The 20,831-nt window shown below is 40.7% G+C and overlaps 1 protein-coding gene across 1 annotated transcript; it reads right to left on the reverse strand.

Annotated features, from left to right (window-relative positions):
• Nucleotides 1-388: 388 nt before the first annotated feature.
• MRPS31 (mitochondrial ribosomal protein S31) lies at nucleotides 389-18,935 on the reverse strand. Its single transcript, XM_056497958.1, has 7 exons — nucleotides 18,773-18,935; nucleotides 16,490-16,777; nucleotides 15,634-15,792; nucleotides 11,062-11,208; nucleotides 8,773-8,846; nucleotides 4,839-4,982; nucleotides 389-747 (listed from the first exon to the last, which is right to left on the reverse strand). Exons 1-7 carry the CDS (start codon nucleotides 18,886-18,888, stop codon nucleotides 536-538), a joined length of 1,140 nt encoding a protein of 379 aa, XP_056353933.1. The 5' UTR covers nucleotides 18,889-18,935; the 3' UTR covers nucleotides 389-535.
• Between the last annotated feature and the right edge of the window lie 1,896 nt (nucleotides 18,936-20,831).

Genomic DNA, 20,831 nt, shown 5'->3' on the forward strand with positions numbered 1-20,831 from the left:
ATCATTCAAATCATTTTTGTCATTACCAAAAACTAAAATTTTTGTCATCACTTTGTCATTACCAAAAACTAAAATGAACCAATAAATATAGTTAGTGAAAGGGGGGAGAAAGGATGAATAACACCCAAACACCAGTGTGGATCATGAATTAGGAAAATGAAAGCACTGCAAGTTTTCCAAAAGGGGAAAGATGATCCAGCCTGTCAAGCTGTGAAGGGTGTAGGAAGTGGAGTCAGACCTAGGATCTTGCATTGTTGAAAGACTAGTTTCAAATTTAAAATACAACAGTTCCAATAAACCAAATTTCAAATGCACATTCTACAAAAGCCATACTTCTCAGTTCCTTCTCTTGCTGTCAAAAATATCTACACACACACAGACACACATGTAAGAAAAGATGACCTTTCAGTTTATTGTTTAAAATACAACTTTCAGGCCACATGATCACTATGCACTGACAGTATTCCACCCATAACAAATCACACCCCTCGCCATAAATGATTCTTCATTTCAAGGGCAAGCACTTTCCCAAATCTCAAATCTCTTGAAGAAGTTCCTTCTTTTCCTCAAAATAGTTCTGAAACCACTCAATATGTTCAACCTTCTGCTTAACACTGAGGTATGGGTTTTTAGAGAGCCCACAGATGACTAGTTCCATGAAGTGGCGGATAGGTCCTTCCTTGGGAAAGCCTTCCAGGTGTTTCTCCAGAAAGATATGCTCGTGAAATTCAGCATCATCCTCCATCCCTAACGGAAAGACAAAGCAAAAAAGACAAAAGTTGTTATCATAATAAAATAGCAAGTTTAACAAAGTAAAAAATAATATAGTTTGAAAATAATCTTAAATTAGTAAAATTAATGGTTCTGCTTGCATTTCTAAGAATATGTAATATTTAAATCAACTTTCTGGCTTAGAATCTTGATAAAAGCCTGATGCTGGGGTGGAAGTAGGAGGAATAATTATAACCATAAATCAATCTTCTTGCTAAAATCCAGTCTGTTCAATACTTGAAAATTTTGATTTATCCTTGGTACCACCTTGAAGATTGCAGGCACTTTCTTCATAAATCCTTAAAGAGAACACTGCCTAAATTCTGCAGAGGATTAAAGTATACAAAATAGCCTTGAACAAATAAGGTAACCTCATAACTTATATTTTCCTAGAAATGTGTGAGTGCATCAATACCACAGCTGCACACCACATTTATCTCCATTGTTCTTGAAGAAAGGAAGCGTGTTTCCTTCTCCTGACCTCTCTCCTTGTTCCTTTATGTTGAAAGTTAAAATAAAAAAAACAGGTAATGTCAGTTTCACAAAGTGTGTTTCTGCTGTGCTTGGAAAACTATGCCCACAGACAGAAGCAGTGATGATCCTTTCACTATGCCACCCATGCTAGCTTTCCCCCACCATAGGGAGGTAGAATCTTAATGTACCTGGATGCTACTGGTTGCTTTTCCAAACTAACAACCTTTCCAAATTTCCATGCTTTTGCTGGTCTCAAAAATCCAAGAGAACTAAACCAAACAAACTCACTACTGAAAGAATCTGGATAATGCTGACAGTAAAATTTGGCCTTCTGGATGCACTTCTTCTGGGGACAGATACAGGGTATCAGGAGAGATGTAATGTGTCTAACAATTAATTTCATCAATTTTCATCTTTAACCCAAAATAAGCAATTTAGAGTCTCACAAAAATGCAGGTCAGAAAGAAATATTACATTATATACCTGCTCTCCTGTTTGTCAGAGTATACATGGTTTGGGAATGAAGTGTTAAGTCCAAATATTTCAGTTAGACCACCTATTTTAGTCCTCAAAAAAGTAAAGTGTGCATCACAGAAAAGGAGACCACAACTGTCCAAAGCATCAGAGGCTGAAGCCTCTGGTGGGAACAGATTAGATGAGATAATGACTCTCCTCACCCCTAGCAAGCTGTGAATCCTGCTGCAAGCCTGTCTCTCAGCCTCTCTTGCATTGTCCTCAGAAATGTAATTTGAAAGAACATGCATAGCAAAAGTCTAAAGTAGAGAATTTTCTTTTTCAACATCAAAACAAGACATCTACTCTCAATATCCTATTTCCAACCCTCCACATGCTACAAAACAGAAAGTCTGGAGAATTTCTCTAGCTAAAACACCAGTCCTTCCAGGACACCACCAGCATTGTCTTAAAGATGTCAATCCAAACACAGATGTTCATCCCTTATAGCGAGTGTTGCTGACATGCTATAAAGATGACTGAGTATTCAGATGTAGTGAGAAAATGTCCCTGTCCATGGCAGAAGGTTTGGACTAAATGATCTTTAAAGGTCCCTTTCAACACAAAGTATTCTATCCTTTTAGGATTTTTAGAATTACATCAATCATGCTGTTTAGTAGGTCCCTAGAACAGACTCAGAGCTAGTAAAGAAACCCCGACGCAATGGTTGTGTAACTCTGCCAACTCTCTTGGCAAGATGATCCAATATTTCTGTGCTGGGAACAGCAGCTCAGCTAACCAGCAACTAGAACAGGACGTGGTGAACTTTTGCCTGCAGAAGCCATCAGAGGTAACTGAGGAATTAATTTTCTGAGACCTTCCTATCACTTGCGCAGCAACAATCTCTGGCCCACCAAAAACATTTGCTCCTCATAATGAGGTGCTAATGCACCTGGCCCTGTCCTTTTTAGCTTTTTTTAAGTCATTATGGCATAAATACACAGAAATAATACATGAGGCACAAATAAACATCTTTCCCAACTTTTTGCCATGACAATCATGGAGCAGCATTAAAACTACCTAGAAACAGGAGAGGAAAGCAGAAAGGAGGAGTGAGAACAATGTTATGCAAACTTCACTAATGGTTTGCTAAACTGGTAAAAATTAATCAGAGGCTGGAGAGAGGAAAAAAAGGTAATTTTCTGACTAACAGTGACTTCAACTGTATTGGACAAGTGACAGGACATGCAGGTAAGAGCAAACAACAGGGCAGCAAGATATGGGGGGAGAAGACTGCCGCTGACCACTATAGCAAGCCACTATGTCTAGCCATATCTTCAGATGTTCACACCAAAATCATTTCAAAAACCATGACCTTGCCCTGGTGCCACAAAGCACAGCACAGTGCCTTGGTGAAGCAACTCTAACGAGAACACCAGAGATGCTCTAGAGCCAAGAAAAAGAGTTACAAGAGGTTGCCTTTCTTTTTTCTATTTGGTTTAAAACTTTAAAGGCTTTCATAATGCTGGAAGTTGAGTATACGTGCTTCCTCAACAGAAAATGTAATTGCACTTACATTTTTAAAGCCACATGTTTTTGGCATAGAAGAATAATCACACATTTCTGGATACAGAACAAGCTGAAGTAATCTCCTCCTACTGAGGGAAATGGCTGTTACAAAACTGCAAAATTAACAGTAGAAAGGGGCATCTTTCTTCTGCAGAGAAACTGAAATTACAGCATGTTGATATACTCGGAGCAAGGTTCTCGAGCTTTTAACTGTGCTTTGACACACCTGGGGTGATTAACAGCCTGTGGCTGGCAGTCTGATAGGACAGAACTTACTGACTTGGTATTTCAACCTGAGAGGTGACAGGTTTTGGAAGGCTCCACTGGAATTTTCCACATGACTCGTCTTTGTGGACAATTCACTGAAGATTCCTGTTTTAACTATATGTAAAGCCTCTTTGTCCGCCGCCCGCCCCATCCCAGACAGCGCGGTTCCAGCGGCACGGCTGCAACAGGGAAACCATTGCCCGCCAAAGACACTCTGTCAACTGACGGCCCCAGACAGCAGGGTTCCAGCCACATTACAACAGCACAGAAAACATTGGCCACAGCGGTTTGCAGCTTGCAAAAACATGACTAGAGTATACTTGGATTTCTACATGATGGAACAGATCAATTCTGGGAGCAGTGATTAAATTCTGTGAAGAAACTGCCAAATAGGATGAGAATAAACATTAAGAAACAATGAAGCACATTATTCAATTTGCAACTCGGTATAGGACAGATTTTCAAAGACTCCCAGCCTCAGATACGAACCTGTTTTGCTCTCACTGACTGAATCATTACAAAGTAGTTCTGTTTGATGTCTTTAAAGTCTTAAAAAAACCCCAAAACCCACAGCCAAGCTCTCCTGAAGTTATGAAGTCCCCTTTCCTATACTACACACTTTGTGTAGTTGTTCTTCACTTCCTTAACATTCACTCTCTCTGCTGGCATAACTTCACACGGAGCTTTTTTTGTTTTTTATGGTAATAAAAGAAAATACTGTGCACAAAGATGCCTAATTAACATAGATGCCCAGGGTGAGTGAATATTGTGACTGCTTATTCTTATGAAACAGACAGAACAAAGGGAGCAAACAACTGTTTAACACTTGGCCTGCCCAGATATAGAAATGGCTGATAGCTGCTTGGGATCTGGCAAGACTCTTGGTCCAAGAGCCACACCAAAGAACAGAATCAGCATTATAAAACACGCACGGCAGTTTTAAGATTCCCCAACTTCTGCTAGGAGCTTAATTTAAAGAAGTTTCAGAGTAAAAAGTATTATGTAAGAGACTCAAACAGCCTTTTGGTGCTGAGCACAGCGGGGGGAGGGTGGGAGTTGTCTCCTTTTGGCAGCAGCCAGTCCTCAGATCAGCCAAACCACCTGCCAGACTTCACCTGAAGAGCCCCAGAATGAGTTCATCTGAAGCATCTCTGATCTGGGACAATCGGGAAGTTAAGTTTGTTTACTATCAAAAGCATGACTCACAGCTGAAACGCTATGTTAAAACAGTCAAAGGTCAAACATGCTCTAATTTTCAGAAAAGATAAACTGAGACAGATAATAAAAGCTCACAGTGCACATACCAACTTCATTGTCAATTGGGTACTCCCACAGTATTCCTTCTTTTGTCCACTGGATCATCTCCTCAAAACCGTTTCGGGGAGGCTGTGCAGTTACTGCTGCAACCTCCTTTGCAAACTCCAGATCCCAAATTGTTGGTGAAGACACTAAAAAAGAAATTTTGTAAACATCTGTCAGTAGCCAAAGACTTCTCACTAGCTAAGACAAAGTCCTTTAACAAAAATCCTTACAGAGACTAAAACTTTCAGCTGTGCAAATTTTTCTCTCTTAGATACCAGCATCACATTTCTCTAATGAGAATTCTCTGTTTACAAGAAAGTTCTTGAAGTTCTCAAATGACTGATGAAAATCTATTCTGAACTCATAGGGAAATACTTATTTTTACATCTTTCACATAAAGCAATAATTTAGTTTTTTCCACAATCGTTCTTTGGTTTTATCTTTCAAAAAATGTGGGTATAACAAATTCTGAACTTGACAGGCGCGCTGTGCTAAAGGAACCTTACTTCTATAGGAGTTTTCAGGTTCTTCACAACTATATTCTCCTTCAGGGTAATAACTCAAATCTACAAGTCATGGCAATTCCTTCCCCAATGCTCCTAAGTGTCCCAGGTTTTGTCTCTCAGAAACCATGATTTCTTATTCTTTTCAAAAAGCAAAACAGTTCCTTTAGGGATGTATATTTCCTGATGCTTTTTTTTTTTTTTTTTTTTTTTAAATCAAAGTGCACTCGTATTGCAGCAGTTACTCTTCTTAAGGAGTTCCTGTCTCTCCACCCAGGAGAGCTGGTCACAAGCCCAGACTGAACCGCTTCACTGAACTGAAGGGAACAAGCTGTTACCACGGACAGGGAGGGACCTCTGGGAGTGCCCTGGGCTGCAGATGAGTGAGCTGGCCTAAGCTGCATTCCCCTTTGTTTTCCTGCCTCCCTCTGTTATCAATTCATCCTAAGCTCCTTGGAACAATGATCTTCATGAGAATTCAAGTATTAGAGTCCACTTGCAGTGGATCATAGCCAATAACCTATTATTTTACTACTCTTGAGTGTAAATACTTGAGGTCAAGATATAATTTCATCTTTGGCTCAGTGGCTTACAACTCAACTGAATTAAAAAAAAAAACAAAACAAAACCTCTACTCCTTTCTTTAAGGGAAAACACAATGAAAGGGCAAACGGTATTTTTACATATAGAAAAGTGTTTTCAGGGTTTTTTGGTGTTAAATCAGAATATAATTATTCAAATTATTCCTTAAGAGGGAAATTTCCAGAACTGTATTACCAGGCTGACTATTTTGTTTTGAGGGCTGGAGGCAGGAATAGAATACAGCTACAAGACAACATGAGAAACCATACCAGAATGAAATTATTGTCCACATCAAAGAGAAACTAATAAATCCTCTGATAGAGGAAAGCAGAACCTCATTTTTCAAGCCTGCAGTCGAGGTGATAAAGATTATAACTTCACCTCATGAAACAGAAAATAATACTGACATTTTACATTAATAGTTATGAAGAGAATTTTCAGGGTGACAATTTCCAGTTAACATTCAAGTTTTCAAAGTCAATATTCAATACTTAAAACAAAACTTGCTTTTCTATTACGTATAAATGAATTTTAACCCATTATCTTTCTTAATGTGAACCAAGACAGAGCAAATGAATGAATAAAGGTATCAAGTATCACACTGGTATTTCCCAAGATTAATGCTCAAAAAAATGTTTGTCATCAGGCTTAGTCAGTAAGCCAAGTAATCAGCTTCCTGCTCTAAAATAAACTGTAGATTTCCTCAAAGCTACCTGGAATCAAACAAGGAAACACTACACAAAAAGCTGAAAGAAGCTTGCATCTTAACATCTAATTACAAGTACAACAAAGTCCACTTGCTCTCTAAAACAATTTGGACACATTCCAATTTTGTGTTTAAAAACAAAACTGTATCTCAGCTTTTACCTGGGGTGACTACTATGAGTCATTGTGCCTGCCTTTTCCTGTTCATGCAAAAAATAAATCTTATATTCTCACCATTTTAATTGAGTAAATTTGATTCAATTCAAAATCCAAGTTCTTGAACACCAGTTTTGTTAAGACAGCTAAAAACAAACACTACATCATTCATTATGGTTTTTACATGTAAAATGGACCAATTTTATAGATATTGGCAGTCTTAAAAAAACAGAAAACTGAATCCCATTCCAATAAACAACCTTCACAGAGGTGGCTGTATTCAGAAAGTTCACAGCTGCCTGAAAATATGCAAATGGCACTATTTGACATTAAAAAAAAAAAAAAAGGCAAATTAATATCTCCCTGCAGTTTCAAGTGTTAAAAAAAAAAAAAAAGATAAAAACCTACTCAGCTAGAATCTGGCAAAAAACTTACAGTTCTACTCTTGAAACAGAAACAAATACTCATAATTTTATAAGATTTTAGAGAGGAGTACTATTTCTTCTGCTGCTGCTAATTTTACATAAAGTTCTAAGTCACTACACTGGAATAAAGTCTGTTTTTTAAAAGGGTCTCAGTATAGCTGAGGGAAAACAACACATTAAAGATCAATGCTAACAATGCAGTCTCACTGCTCACGAAGAAAAGTGAGTTTTTTACATGACTTGCCCATACTCACACACTCTTGGCCAAACCCAGCCTGTACTAAAGCCAAGTCTTCCTGAGTGAAACTTAGCCCTGTTAGGCAGCATTAAGACTGTTCCTGCACAGTTGTGCCATTCAGTGAATAGGAAGGTGAGTCACACCTGCTCTGACTTTAGTTTTGGTATCTTTTATCTCCCATGAGTTTTGGCATGTTTGGCACATTTAGTGGGTAAGCAATTGGTTGGGTGGTCACATCCAGACGGCCCAGGCCTCATGGGCCATTCCAGGGCTCTCTCCAGACATGCACTCCATGGTCAAGGGCTCAATGTCTGAATGAGATCGGTGACAAAGCAGTGTTGCTCAGGAACCCATACTGAGACCGTATTGTTCAGTGTCTTCATCAACACCACAGACAGTGGAATCAAGTGCACCCTCAGCACATCTGCAGGTGACTCTAAGCTGAATGGTGCACTTGGCACACATGAAGCACAGGAGGCCATCCAGAGGGACCTGGACAAACTCAAGGAAGTGGCCTCACGGGAACCTCATGAGGTTCAACAGGGCCAAGTGCAAGGTGCTGCACCTGGCTTGGGGCAGCCACCAGCATTCACACAGGCTGGGGAATGAATGGACAGAGTGCAGTCCTGCCCAGAAGTATTTAGGGATATGGGTGGATAAAATCTGGACATGAGCCAGCAGTGTGCATTCGCACCTCAGAAAGCCAACTAAATTCATAAAACAAAGTGTGGCCAACACGTTGAGAGAGGAGATTCTTCCCCTCTGCTCTCATGAGACCCCACCTGGAATGCTGCAACCAGCTCTGGGGTTCTCAACACAGGAGGGACATGGACCGCTTGGAGCAGGTCCATGCAGATGATTAGAGGGATGGAACACTAAACAAAAGAAGGCCCCAGAGCAATCCACTGTGTAGTCTTGGGTTCCTACTACTCTACTTATGCTCAGCCACCTGCAGGGCATGCTTGTTTCCTTGGGATCACAGCCTCACATTTCCTTGCAACTTGACCAAATAAGCTGTGGCCAACACACCCATCCTCCAGGCTGGCTTTACACTCACAGAAATAAGACTGACCTTTGTGACAAGAAGCCAGTTATACCCTTCAAGCTCACCAACAGAGTGCCCTGATCATTGCAGAAAACAATTCATTACACTGCATGGAAGTTTCACTTGGTAAAAATCAGAGCTACATCAAAGTAGTAATTTCTTCTATCAAGCTGAAAGCAGAAAGTGAGCGGGTCATGTCTCCTCACAAAAACAAATCTCTTGATATTCTAAAAATGCAGAACTTAGCCTCACTGCATTTTTCATTACTGAATTTCCACTAACCTGTTTTCAGTGCATGCTCTGGTTCTGTAGAAGCCTTAGTGAATATATTAAGCCTCTTTCCTACTTTGAGACTTCTATAAACAAAAAAAGAAAACCGATATTTAGTATTTCACAACACCTTAGAACATTGCCAGATAACAAATTAAAAAGCACAAAATATTTTCGTGAACTAACAGATCTCTGGAGACAAAAAAAAAAAAAAGATTGTGACTCTCACTAAATCTTCAGGCTTTTAATCAGAAAGTGTTTATGGCTTTAATATTTGTCTTTAACAGTTTCTCAAAACATTTCCATGTGAAAGAATGAGCATAAATCAAGCACTATATTTGCAGTCAATTTTAACTGGAATATTTAGGAATCTGAAAAAAGGTAAACAGTATCAAACCACAGTACTTAAGTGATTTTACAAAGTTGCGACAATCTTAGGACTTGGGTTTTTTCCCTGTAAAAAAAATATTGCACAATTCAGGAACAGAAAATGCAACAACTAAAGCAAATAATTCCTGCTTTATGACATAAATAGCCCTTTTGGAAGATTACACAGCCACCTTCTCTGCCATCAGCAAACAGTCAGAGTATATCCATATGACATATTTTCAATATCATCACCCTGATGCTCACTCTTCTGAATATAAAAATACTTCACTCTGACCATCTATTTTCAATCACATTTATCATTACCATAAGCTGTACTAAAAAAATAAATAAACTAAAAATACAAGAGTTCAACAAGTAATCAAATTCTTATAAAGGAAAATAAAAAACCCCACAATTTCTTTACAATCAATTATGTTTTTAATCATATTATCTTTCAGGTTTACACTTTTTGTTATTACATATCCACTGTTACCCCAGCAAGATTTACCCCTTCTGACCTTAAAATTCTACCCTTTTGGATTTACTGGAAATTTCAAATGGCCTCAACTACTTCTGCAAACCCGCTCTTGTCATATTACTTTGTAGTGATGAAACCACCCTGGATCTTTTTCAGCACAGAACAATGTAGTTACAGAGCCTTAAAAGAATGTTGATTCAGTATTATATTTTCCTATCTATGTGGAACTCCCAATGACATTGGCCAAAGACACATGCATGTCTTGGAAGAGCATTTATTTTAAAACTACAAGTTTAAATTACTATAAAGCAACAGCGCTCATTTCATTGCAATGGACTAACTCGACTTAAATTTAGGTATTCTTCCTAACCCATTCTTTCCCTACTATCAGTTGATAAGCAAATCCATTAGATTTTCAGGTATGCAGGGAGAACTCAGGCCTGAAACTGGAGAGAGTTTACCCACTATAGGGATTTTAAAAACTATTTTAAGGTGCTGTTTCTGAAGTAATATACCAAGCACAGTTTCACCATACACAGAATATTGTACACCTATTCACCCATGATCTCATGCTTTTCCTTTGTTACCCAAATTCTGTCTTCACCATGATCTATCTAAACACAAATTATTCCCTCAATTTTCAGGCCCTAACCCCCAAAAATGGGGATTAATTTGCAAAGTAAATTAACTACAAGAGAAGTTAATCTCACTAAAAACTGCTAGGGAAAGAATACATTGAGAAGGAATGTGATGATGAGCTGCCATGGGAAAATCCAAAGACTACAGGCAAGAAAAGCACAGCTTACAGAAGTAAACCAGAAATGTAAGAGAACTCCTCAACTCACTAAAAAGAGAGTGGCCACATAATACAGCAGTAAAATAAAGTTAAGGAGTGTCCTGAAATCACATGTAAATTATAAAGTTAATTTCATAGATAATTATAACATCACAGATAATAAATAAATCAATTACAAAATGAGGTGGCAATAAATACATAAATAAATAAATAGACCAACTTTAATATCTCTTTAAAATCCTAACAGAATGGATGAACCTTTTCTAAACATAGAACATTATCAACTTTTGTAGAGCATGAAAGCAAGCTTTCAAAAACCTCCATTTCCCAAGAAGTTAAGAAAGTGACATAAAATTGTATTATGTGTAGGTGAAAATAATTTAAACTAGTTAAAACAAGCACATTTCAGCACAAAGTATATTTAATTACCTAAAATGTAATATTACAAAAGTACACATTATTTGATTAGCTGGTTGCCATTAACTACCTTGTTCTCACAACTTATTTCACTGCTAAGAGTACTTCATTTTTAAAAAATACTTAAGTAATTTCTTTAAGCTCTGAAGTACTGAAACATTAATAGGTACAAGTAAATTTAAAATATTATCCATTACTAACTGCATGCTCCTTCTATGGGAAGTGAACCCAGCAAAAATACCTTCTGGAGTCCACAGACTGAGCTGATGATCTTTCACGCCTTATTCTTTGACCATCCTCATCCAACTGCAAGGAAATGCGACCGGATATCCTCGCACCCCTCTGGGCTGGGGACTGCCTTTTAACTGTCATTTCTGAAATAACATTGCTGAAAGGAAAAACACAAAATGTAAAAACTCAACAGATTGACAAAGCGAGGTTTGGCTTATATATTAACTAGAAGCTCTATTATCAATTGGTTTCAGAAGCTTCTATGAGACAGAATTACACATTCCTCACAAAATACACCCATCTTTAATCCATCAAAATTCAAGGTTGCTGTTTTAAACCATTTGTTACATTCTATGCATTGAAAGTGCTACTTTAGTCTATTAAATCAACAATGAATGCTTTATTTTAAATTATTTAGTTTAAAAAAAAAATCATCATATATCTGTATACCAATATTCACAGAGTGTACTAGGCATGCCTTGCTTAAGCAAATGGGGAATTTCTCTGTATACAACAAATAGGTTGAAATAGGGAGGTAAAAATCACTATTTTTTTGGACAGGAACCAACACTGCCCAGGGACAGAGCTGCAGACCAGAAGGAAGCTTGCCTTCACACATCAGCTGACATGGGCCAATCATGCCACCCTAATAAGTAGGTCACCTTTCCTGATCCACTGCAATCTGTTGCATTGCATAAGCATATTACAGCATTAACAGACCACATCTTCCCTCGTAATTCTGGAGTGAAAATCATACGTGAAGATCAACTGCTCTGATCTCCTCCAGCACCGTCCACAGCTTGTTCTGACCGCAAAGTGCAAATCACAGCCCCTTCCTGCCTCTGCCTCTGAGCTCCCTTCACTGGCAACTCTGCTGCCGGGGAAAGGCTAAGCTGGTAACTCCTCTTCACAGCCTCCTCTCCACCCAACCACTTCCACTCACACAGTCAGCCCAAATTGCAGCACTCAAGTTTTAAGACATAAATGTGGTCTCAAAAAAATAAAAATAGGCCAAGTCAAAAATACTGAGCTATCCATTTTATGAAAATCTGAATGAAATTCAAACTATGCTTTTGGCAGCTTAAGTCAAAAGAGATTTTACTGACAAGAAAGAAGTACTTCTGGAAAATTGTAAAAGCTAATTGCCACAGAAACACAGCATGATTTCTCTTCAGTTTTAGATGTGGTTTCAAATGGCAGAACAAGAATAGCATAGCTCTTCCAGTACCTATTCTGAAATAAAGGCATCTGAAAACAAGTTTGAAATAATTTCATTTTAATTTTAAATGAAAAACAATCTCAGATTAGTTGCATATCTCACATTAGAAATTACTCTGTGAAGTGGCGACTGGCATTAGTGAGCTGGTGCTGGGCCAGAAGCTTGACACACTTACAAGGGTCAAAGGGACATAATTCCTAAGGTCGGCCACACACAGCCCAGCCCAACAGCTTGACTCAGCTGTGACCTAGAAGGCTGGTATGTTCCTGTGCTTCAGGGGAGTCAGGATTGCTCAGAGAAGCTCTGTTCCCTGACTTACCTGCAGTTTTGCCCTGTAGATGTGGAAAGACTACACTACTGAGCTATCAGAACACATAGTCAATAGTATCATGTTCCTCGCTAGGAAATCCTAATGTCACCCCATAAGTGGTATATGAACATTTCTGGCAGCTACATTCATCACTCCATAATGAAAAGTGCACCTGTACTAACAAAAATAGAACTACAAAGATCTTTTTAATGCCTTTAGAAGCAAAGAGTATTGGTTTAAAAAGTCACACTCCAACCCCAGTGTACCCATAGTGGTTAGATATATATTACCTCATGTTCCAACACAACATTAAAAACCAAAGTTCCTACATACACCTGCCTTCCAGAGATAGGAAGTGGTAGGACTTTGTAACAACCACAGACTCTCTTTATTTCCTGATCATCAGCCAATAATTATAATACTTAAAACAGAGACCCAAGGAGCTTTGGATATATTCTAGCCAAAGCTCTGAATTACTTTTCTTGTTCACCCAAAACAGGAGCTGAAATTGTAGGGCTGCAGATTTTATTTTGGTGCAGTGCTGTAGTGATTTCCATTGAGTGAAACTTTAGCCCACACTGAGGAAAATAAATTCCTGTATCATTCATATTTTCCCCTCCTAGTGAGTGCCCTGTCCCCGTGATTTCTACAAGGCGATGAGATGACTGCATACAACAGTGACCTCTGGAGGTCTTGCTACAATCCTGGTAAGAAAAATTTGTACAGAAGATCTGGACAACATACAGCTCTACATATTATAAATTACAATAGCAATATTCAGTTTTTTGCAGTTCAGCACTATGTGGCTCTATTGCTTGTGAAAGTACCTTGCTTTTAAATATTGTAAATAACTGAGGAATATATATTGGCTTTTAAAATGTGTCAGTATATTGAATGCAAAACCTTTACAGGAAAAAAAAGGGGAAGTTAAATTGCATATACTCTCTTACTGTCAAATAAAACTCAACACAAAATAATTATGCATAAACAAAAATGAATGCTTTCTAATATATCAAAAACACCTTCGAGCATTGTGTGGATTGAGGTATCATGGAGCATAAATCACGCAAAAACAAGCATAAGGGCTGCTGGGCTTTATAAAATCAACATTTTTAAACACTAGTCAGAAATCTGAAAGTACTGTATTTATCTCAAAGAACTAAGAGGTCAGTACTAGGTCTAAAAGGTTACTATAACCAAGTTTTTTGTCATGGAAATCAGCAAATTGCTGGTCTTTCTCAAAAACTCACCCACTGATAGAGTTTCTGTCACCTAACTCTGAAGGAAGAAAACTAAAACTTTCAGCAAATGGCAGCAGGAAGAGGACTGTATTTGCTGGGAGAAACAAGCTAGGTCACAAAGCTGCCTCAGGGAATAGAACTTGCCAACTCAGAGCACAGCAAGCCAGCCATGACATTCCAAAAAGGCTGGTTCTGGTTGAGGAAAATGTATTTTTCTAACAATAGTTCTTCATCCACAAGCCTGTCATAAAATGTTGTATCATCACAACCCACCAACCAAAAACTATATACCTGCAGCTTTTAAATTTCTGAAGAATTTAAACTCTCTTTCAAGAGAAAAAAAACATTTTTGCTTTGACTACGACTTCCTTAGTCACCGTCTTTCTTCCACTGCAGCCAGAGCTGGGTCAGTGCTCCAGGGAAAGTGCCATAGGTGATGAAAGAGCAAGCCTGTGATGCCAGCAGGCAGAGAAACCACACCTAGACAAGAGCATGTGCACCTAAGGAAGGGAGACTGGCACATTCCAGGTTGGGCACTGCATGTGTTAGCTCACTCAGTACCTCTGTGGTCCTCCAACATCTCGGGTATTCGAGTAGGTTTCAATTACGTTTAAGTTGGTCACCCACAGCCTCTGCCACAATTAAGACATTCGTCCATTCTGCTCTTCTAAAGAACCCAGTGACAGAGAGGGAACAAGCTCCCTGGTAATTAACAACTTGATAAACATATGCTCTATATAAACAGTCGTCATATCTGAAGAACAGATATTTTGCTTAACGAAGTAATTCTCTTAGCATCGTACACCCCAGTCTATGCAATCATCTAACTCAACCTGCTTGCACGCATCTGTCTCTTTCTTCCTTAATTTCCACTCAGGCAGACATCAGCCACAGACACCATTAGCTCTGTTTGCAGAACACTGATAATCATTCCAGCAGATCCTTTACTGACACCTACAAGTAGAAATACATGTAACCTAAAAATGATAATAGATTGGTCAAGCTTAGACCCTCAGTTGGGGCAAATTCATTGTCACAGAACAAAACTAAGATAAGCAGCCTGCATTTCGCACTGCAAACAGACATAAAGAAAGGTTTCACACTCAGTATTTTGGTAAAAATCCAATTTTCTGTTTGGTTCAGTATTTCACCTGGATTTAATGCCTCATTTTCTAGGTAGTTATTTGACTACTAGCTGAAAAAAAAAAAAAAATAGAAAATAAAATTTCTTTAACTGTCATCCAAAAGAGCCGTATGCACAACTGTTTGAGTTTCCAAACAAATGTTTCTCATCTGTTTGAAAGCCACACTGGAAACAGAGTTAAGCCAAGAGATGAGTTTCGTGCGTTGACTGGAAAGTTTTGAAAGGAAGGGTGGGGCTATAAACAGAGCTGCTCTAGTTCAGTTCTGCAGAGCTGTCATGAAAATTCACCAGTCCAGACAGAACGTCTGAAACATCTACAAATCCATCCATTGTGTGAGAATTTTGGAAGCTTGTGGAAAAAAAAACCAACACAAACAAAAACCTCACAAAAAGTGCTGTTATTTTGCTAGCCTGTCCAAGAAAGCAATGATCCTGAGCATGAAAGCAATTCTGTTTCTGCAAAACCACTTCAGAAAGATGATGGCAAAATTTAGAGAGTTTGGTATAACCAGATCAATAATGTTACTAATGTTCATTAATCCTAAGGATAAACTGTCCAAAGGTATTTTTTAGGGCCACCTTTCCAACACAGAAGGCAGTCACCTTCAGGATGACATTGCAAAATCAGAATTTCTAATGTAATTGAGACAAACAATCGATACACACACCGTATGTTAATAGCTCCCCCCTTCTTCTGTTTATCTGTGGTTTCTTCATGTCTTCTTAGTTGTGCAAGGAGTTCTGATACTGTCTGTTTCTTGTTGCGTGGAAGGGAAGATGCAACTGCAGAAGCAGCCTTTACCAGTTCTGGATTTAAAGGCTTGTCTCTGTAAACAGCAACACAACACATACAGAAACAAACAAACAAACAAACAAAAAAAAAGCCTTTAATATATTCAGAAATTGTCATTTCTGTACTGCCATTTCATATCTTAATAACTCAGAAACTATTTCCCCAAATAGGGGTGGCAAGTGGGACAGGCAGGTTTGCCCTATGTTGCCCTAATTATCAAATGCTAAAGGACCCTGACAAGCTCTTGTTCCCCAGCCTGGGAAAATGACAGCCCTGTGCCACTGTACAGCCCTTCAGACACAGCTTGGAGACCACTGGCAGCACAGACCTGTGGAGTGATAAATATGATGTAACATATGCTCCTGTGGACAGGAGCAGCTCCAAAGACTCAACATCATGATGCCATTCTTAATTTTTTTTCTTTTTCCTCAGTTTCACTGTATTTTATCTGGACAGTAATTCCCCCCTCCCATTAAAAAAAACTTTTCACAAGCAGGTGATAATGCTATCTTGCCATAATATTACTGTAAAAAAAGGCAACACATGGTTGACAGCATACAGACCCTTTTGCCCAGATTCTGCCCTGTGATTTACTCCAGCCTACAACTGTGCACCACACTCCCCTACAAAATTCTTTTCCACGGTTGGAAATGGTTTATTTTGTCCTAAATAATGAAAAAGAAAGTTGAAATAAGGATAAAACAGGCTAAGAAGAGTTTGTTATACTTTACCGTTGGGCGTCTTCTGCAATTCCCTGAGGCACAGAACCTTCACTGTCCAGGCCTTCCAGCTGCTTCATGGCTTGCTTCTTGCTCTCACTGGCTTTCAGCTGTTGGAGTTTCTTCTTGTAGGTCACTTCCACCTTCATATTACCAATAATGTCTAACAGCTTCTGCTTTGGTGTTTCTGCTCCATCCTCCTGCTTTTTCGCTGCCCCTTCATGCGTGCTGTCTTTGGAAGCAGCAGATTTATCTTTGTCTTTAGAAAGCACGCTGCTTGTGCTGAAGAGCTCCTGTTTGCTAGATGATATACAAAGTTAGGAAACAGAAGTTAGAAATTGAGTCCAAGGCTGAATTTTGTAAACCTACCAAAAACTCCAAAACAACAGTTACAATTGTCTAGGCCCAACAGAGTGCAACCTGACTGTGTTAAGTACATGTCAAACATTTAAATTTTGGCTTCTCAGAAGGGCTGGGACACCATTTCAAACTCTTGATTACTTATGGTTTCATCACAAAGTAAATAACTTTGCATACCATTTATTTGTGGAGGAAATAAAACAAGAACTTAGAACTTCTAAATGTTTCTGCATTAGGAAGCAGTTTGAATTTACTGGTACCTGATACTTAAATTCATTGATACTGCAGAAAACTCACCAAAACTCTTAATATGAGTCAATAAAGAGATCACTCCTAGCCATCTGAAAAAAAGACTACACACACACACTTAACTTCACATATTTTCACACTTGTGGCACTGCAACAGATCACATTCCCCTACTCTGCAAGATGGATTCTACTGCAAGTTAACCCAGTAGCAAAGATGAAAGCTATTTGGGTTATAGCTCCTCTGCTTAGTTTAGCACATCACTGCAAAGAAGCTGAAACTGACACAGTGCAGCTGAGGATGTGAAGCCAGGGACAGCAACGAGGTGCTCAGGAGATTCTGCAACACACACATAGCTGCATTCTCTAGGAAAACTGTCATAAAATTCAAAGAGCCATCCTCTGTAACATTCTAAAAAATTCAGTGTTTAAACCTTTACATCCACATCTACTTACTTTGTTTAAAAATCACCTTCAAGTTACAGAAACTTAAAAAAAATATTTTGATTCGATAAAACTTCAACAGATCTTTAAATATTTCCACAAATCTGAAGGAATTGTCGCATACCTCTCCTCCTCACACACATCTCTCTTTGGCAGGCACTGCATCACACTTTGGTCACACTGCACTTGATCAAAGTCAGCATTTAAACCCTAAATTTCAATGCTGAGAAGCAACAGGAAAATCTGAGGAAAGCTTCAGAACCTCATTACTGGGAAGATGGTAGGAGATCTGCTGTTTTGCACAGCACCATTCTCCACAGGTTCTCGACAAACTCCTTTTTTCCTTAATTCAGGCTGCATGCTCCTTAAAACTATGTAACCATTCAGAAATCACAGAATCGTGAAAGGGACCTTAAAGATCACCTAGCTTTAACATTCCCTGCCATAAGCAAGGTCACCTCAGGCCTTGAACACAGCCAGGGCTGGGGCATCCACATATTTGGCACCCATTTTCCTGACAAAGAGTCTCTCTCCATCTTCTCTGCAGGCCCCCTTCAGACACTGGAAGGTTGCAAGCTTCTCTTCTCCAGGCTGAACAGCTCCAACCTTCCCAGCCTGATCTTTGCCTACAGCATCAGAAAAGCACAGCAAGGCTGAAAGCCTCAGGCACTTAAAGCCAGCAGCGCACTGCAGTTTGCAACCTTGTACTTCACCTACCATCTAGTCTGCCTTCTGCTGGGGAGCTTGGCCTCGGAAAGCAAAGTCACCAAAGAACCCGAGCTGCTTTGCACATGAGACCATCACAGCATGGGTGATTGTTCAAAAATACTGAGGGGTTTCAAAACTAAAAAAAATAAATAAAGGCACAACTGAACTATAGTTAAAAGCAGAATCTTTTCGTAAAAACGAGAAAGAACTCCCAAATACCGCTCTCAGCCCATACTTGCAGGTACAACAATGTCAGACAGGCAGCGCCGCTCTGCTGATACAGGGCGCAAAATTACACTCAGGTCACACACGTGGATCATTCACAGCGCTCCAGATGGGAAGGACGGCAAGGAAAGCAGTACGAGAAACATGGCCCAGGCACTCCCCTCCACCCGCTCCATCCCCGCTGCCTTCTGCCCACCCAGCCCCGGCAGGACGGGTGAGCCCCGTCCCTGTGAAGGCCGCAGGGCGCGGCCCGGCTCACGGCAATGCCCGGCCGGCCCGTCCGCCAGGTGAGGGTGCGGGGTAGGCCGGTACCTGCGGGCCGTGCCGTGGGCCCCGCCATGGGCCGTGCCGTGGGCCGTGCCGTGGGCCGTGCCGTGGGCCCGGAGCAGCCGGGCCGCCAGCCCGCCGCCCCGCACGCGGCCCCACATCGCGCGCCGCCACCGCCGCCAGCGGCCCGCGCTCCCCGCGCCGCCGGCCGGCAACACCGGCCGCGCACGGGCGTTCCGCGCAGCAGCGTTCCGCCCCGCTCCGCCCCGCGGCTCCGGCAGAGCCGCCCCGCACAGCGCAGCCCCGGCAGCTTTGCCCTCGGGGGCTAGCAGAGCACTGCCGCCGGGCCCAGGGAAGTCAGCCTGCTCTGCTCAGCCCTGCCGAGGCCACATCTGGGGTGCTGTGTCCACCTCTGGGCTCCTCCGTGCAAGAGGTTAAGGCTCACATCTTTCTGAAACATGCTTGCCAGGAAATGGCATCCATCCTCCTGGACAATGAGGATTTTCACGAATTAGGAAATGCAAACTGCCTTACAGGGAGCAAAGGGTTTGCCTGTGTTTGGCTGGAGATGGTGTAGGGCCAAGAGATGGCTTTGGGCTGCCGGTATCCTGCAGAATGGGCAGAAACACACCGTGCAAGGGAACCCTTTCATCTCCCTCATCAGACAAGTTTCCGTGGCATCCCCCAGCATCCCTCCACTGCCAAAATGCTCTGTTGAACAGGAGTTGTGCCACTCTGTCACACCAAAGCCAATCACACATACCCCAAGCCAGACCCCCTGAGTGCCCGAACGCACTTCCACATCCCTACAAAGCTCTCACAAGTTAATGTCTCTGCGCACATGCCCTATTTCTGTCATGCCTAAATCCTTTGAGGGGAAGCTTGAGGTTAAACCCTAAACAAATTGATACCCCATCTTAAGAGAGTCTCTCGGGGGTTCTGGCAGTCCTTCCACGGTCTCCCTACACACACCAAGCATTGTTACTTCAGGGTATGCAATTCCTAAGTAAATTCTCCTTTAAAACAAAAGCTCGCCACCAGCAGGGAGCATGGACAATAAGTACAGCTCGGCTGAGCAGCCACGGGTGCAGGCAGCAGGAAAAGCCTCGTGGTGGCGATATGCCCGTGGAAGTGCTGCATTCCAGGGCTGCAAAAGCTCCCAGGCAACATTTCCAGCGCAGTCTCAGTCTCCATCTTTTCTACAGGGACCAGATAAGAGCAGATCAGCCTGGTGGTTTGCCCGAGGAATGTGGCTGTGAAGGAGCACAATGAAATGCTCAAGGTCTGATGTTTCAACCAGCAAACAGTTATGGCAGGCAGCTTGTGGTTTAATGGCATCTTAATCGCAAGCTTCAGTGCATTAGGAGTTTAGATGGCATTCACCAGCTGGATCTTCCAACAGTCCTGCTAAACAAGAAGTCATCACAAAGGTCAAAATTCTCTGCAATAAAACAGTAATCTCTAAGTATTGCAAATTATTTGGGATGCGATTAACTCAAAATCACTAACTACAACAGACTCAGCAATTTTTTTTACATTAATGAAATGACAATTCAATTTCTAAAACCATCTATAACCTAGGCTTTTTTCCTTAACAATTGCTGCATCTGGAGTAATGCATCCAGCTCTGGGGTCATGAGCACAGGAAAGACATAGACCTGTTTGAACAAATCCAGAGGAGGAACATCAAGTTGATTAAAGGGCTAGGGTATCTCCCCCACAAGGAAAGGCTGAAAGAATTGGGATTATTCAGCCTGGAGAAGAGAAGGTTTCAGAGTGACCAAAATGCAGCCTCCCAGCTGCATTTTGAAGGGAGCCAACAAGGGAGCTGGAGTGCAGCTTCAAAGTAAGAGTAGGTTTAGATTAGTTGTTAGAAAGGAATTCTTCACTGTGAGGGTGGCGAGGCACTGGCATAGGTTGCCCAGAAAAGCTGTGGATGCCCCATCCCTGGCAGTGCTTAAGGGCGGGTTGAATGAAACTGAGCAACTCAGTCTAGTGAAGGGTGTCCCTGCCCATGGCAGGGGTTTCAGAACTAGATGGTCTTTAAGCTCCCTTCCAACCAATATGTTACAAAAACATATAAACAAAATCTATACTTTGCAAT

Source organism: Oenanthe melanoleuca, chromosome 1 (assembly GCF_029582105.1).
Source record: "Oenanthe melanoleuca isolate GR-GAL-2019-014 chromosome 1, OMel1.0, whole genome shotgun sequence".
In the NCBI taxonomy this organism is placed as follows: domain Eukaryota; kingdom Metazoa; phylum Chordata; class Aves; order Passeriformes; family Muscicapidae; genus Oenanthe; species Oenanthe melanoleuca.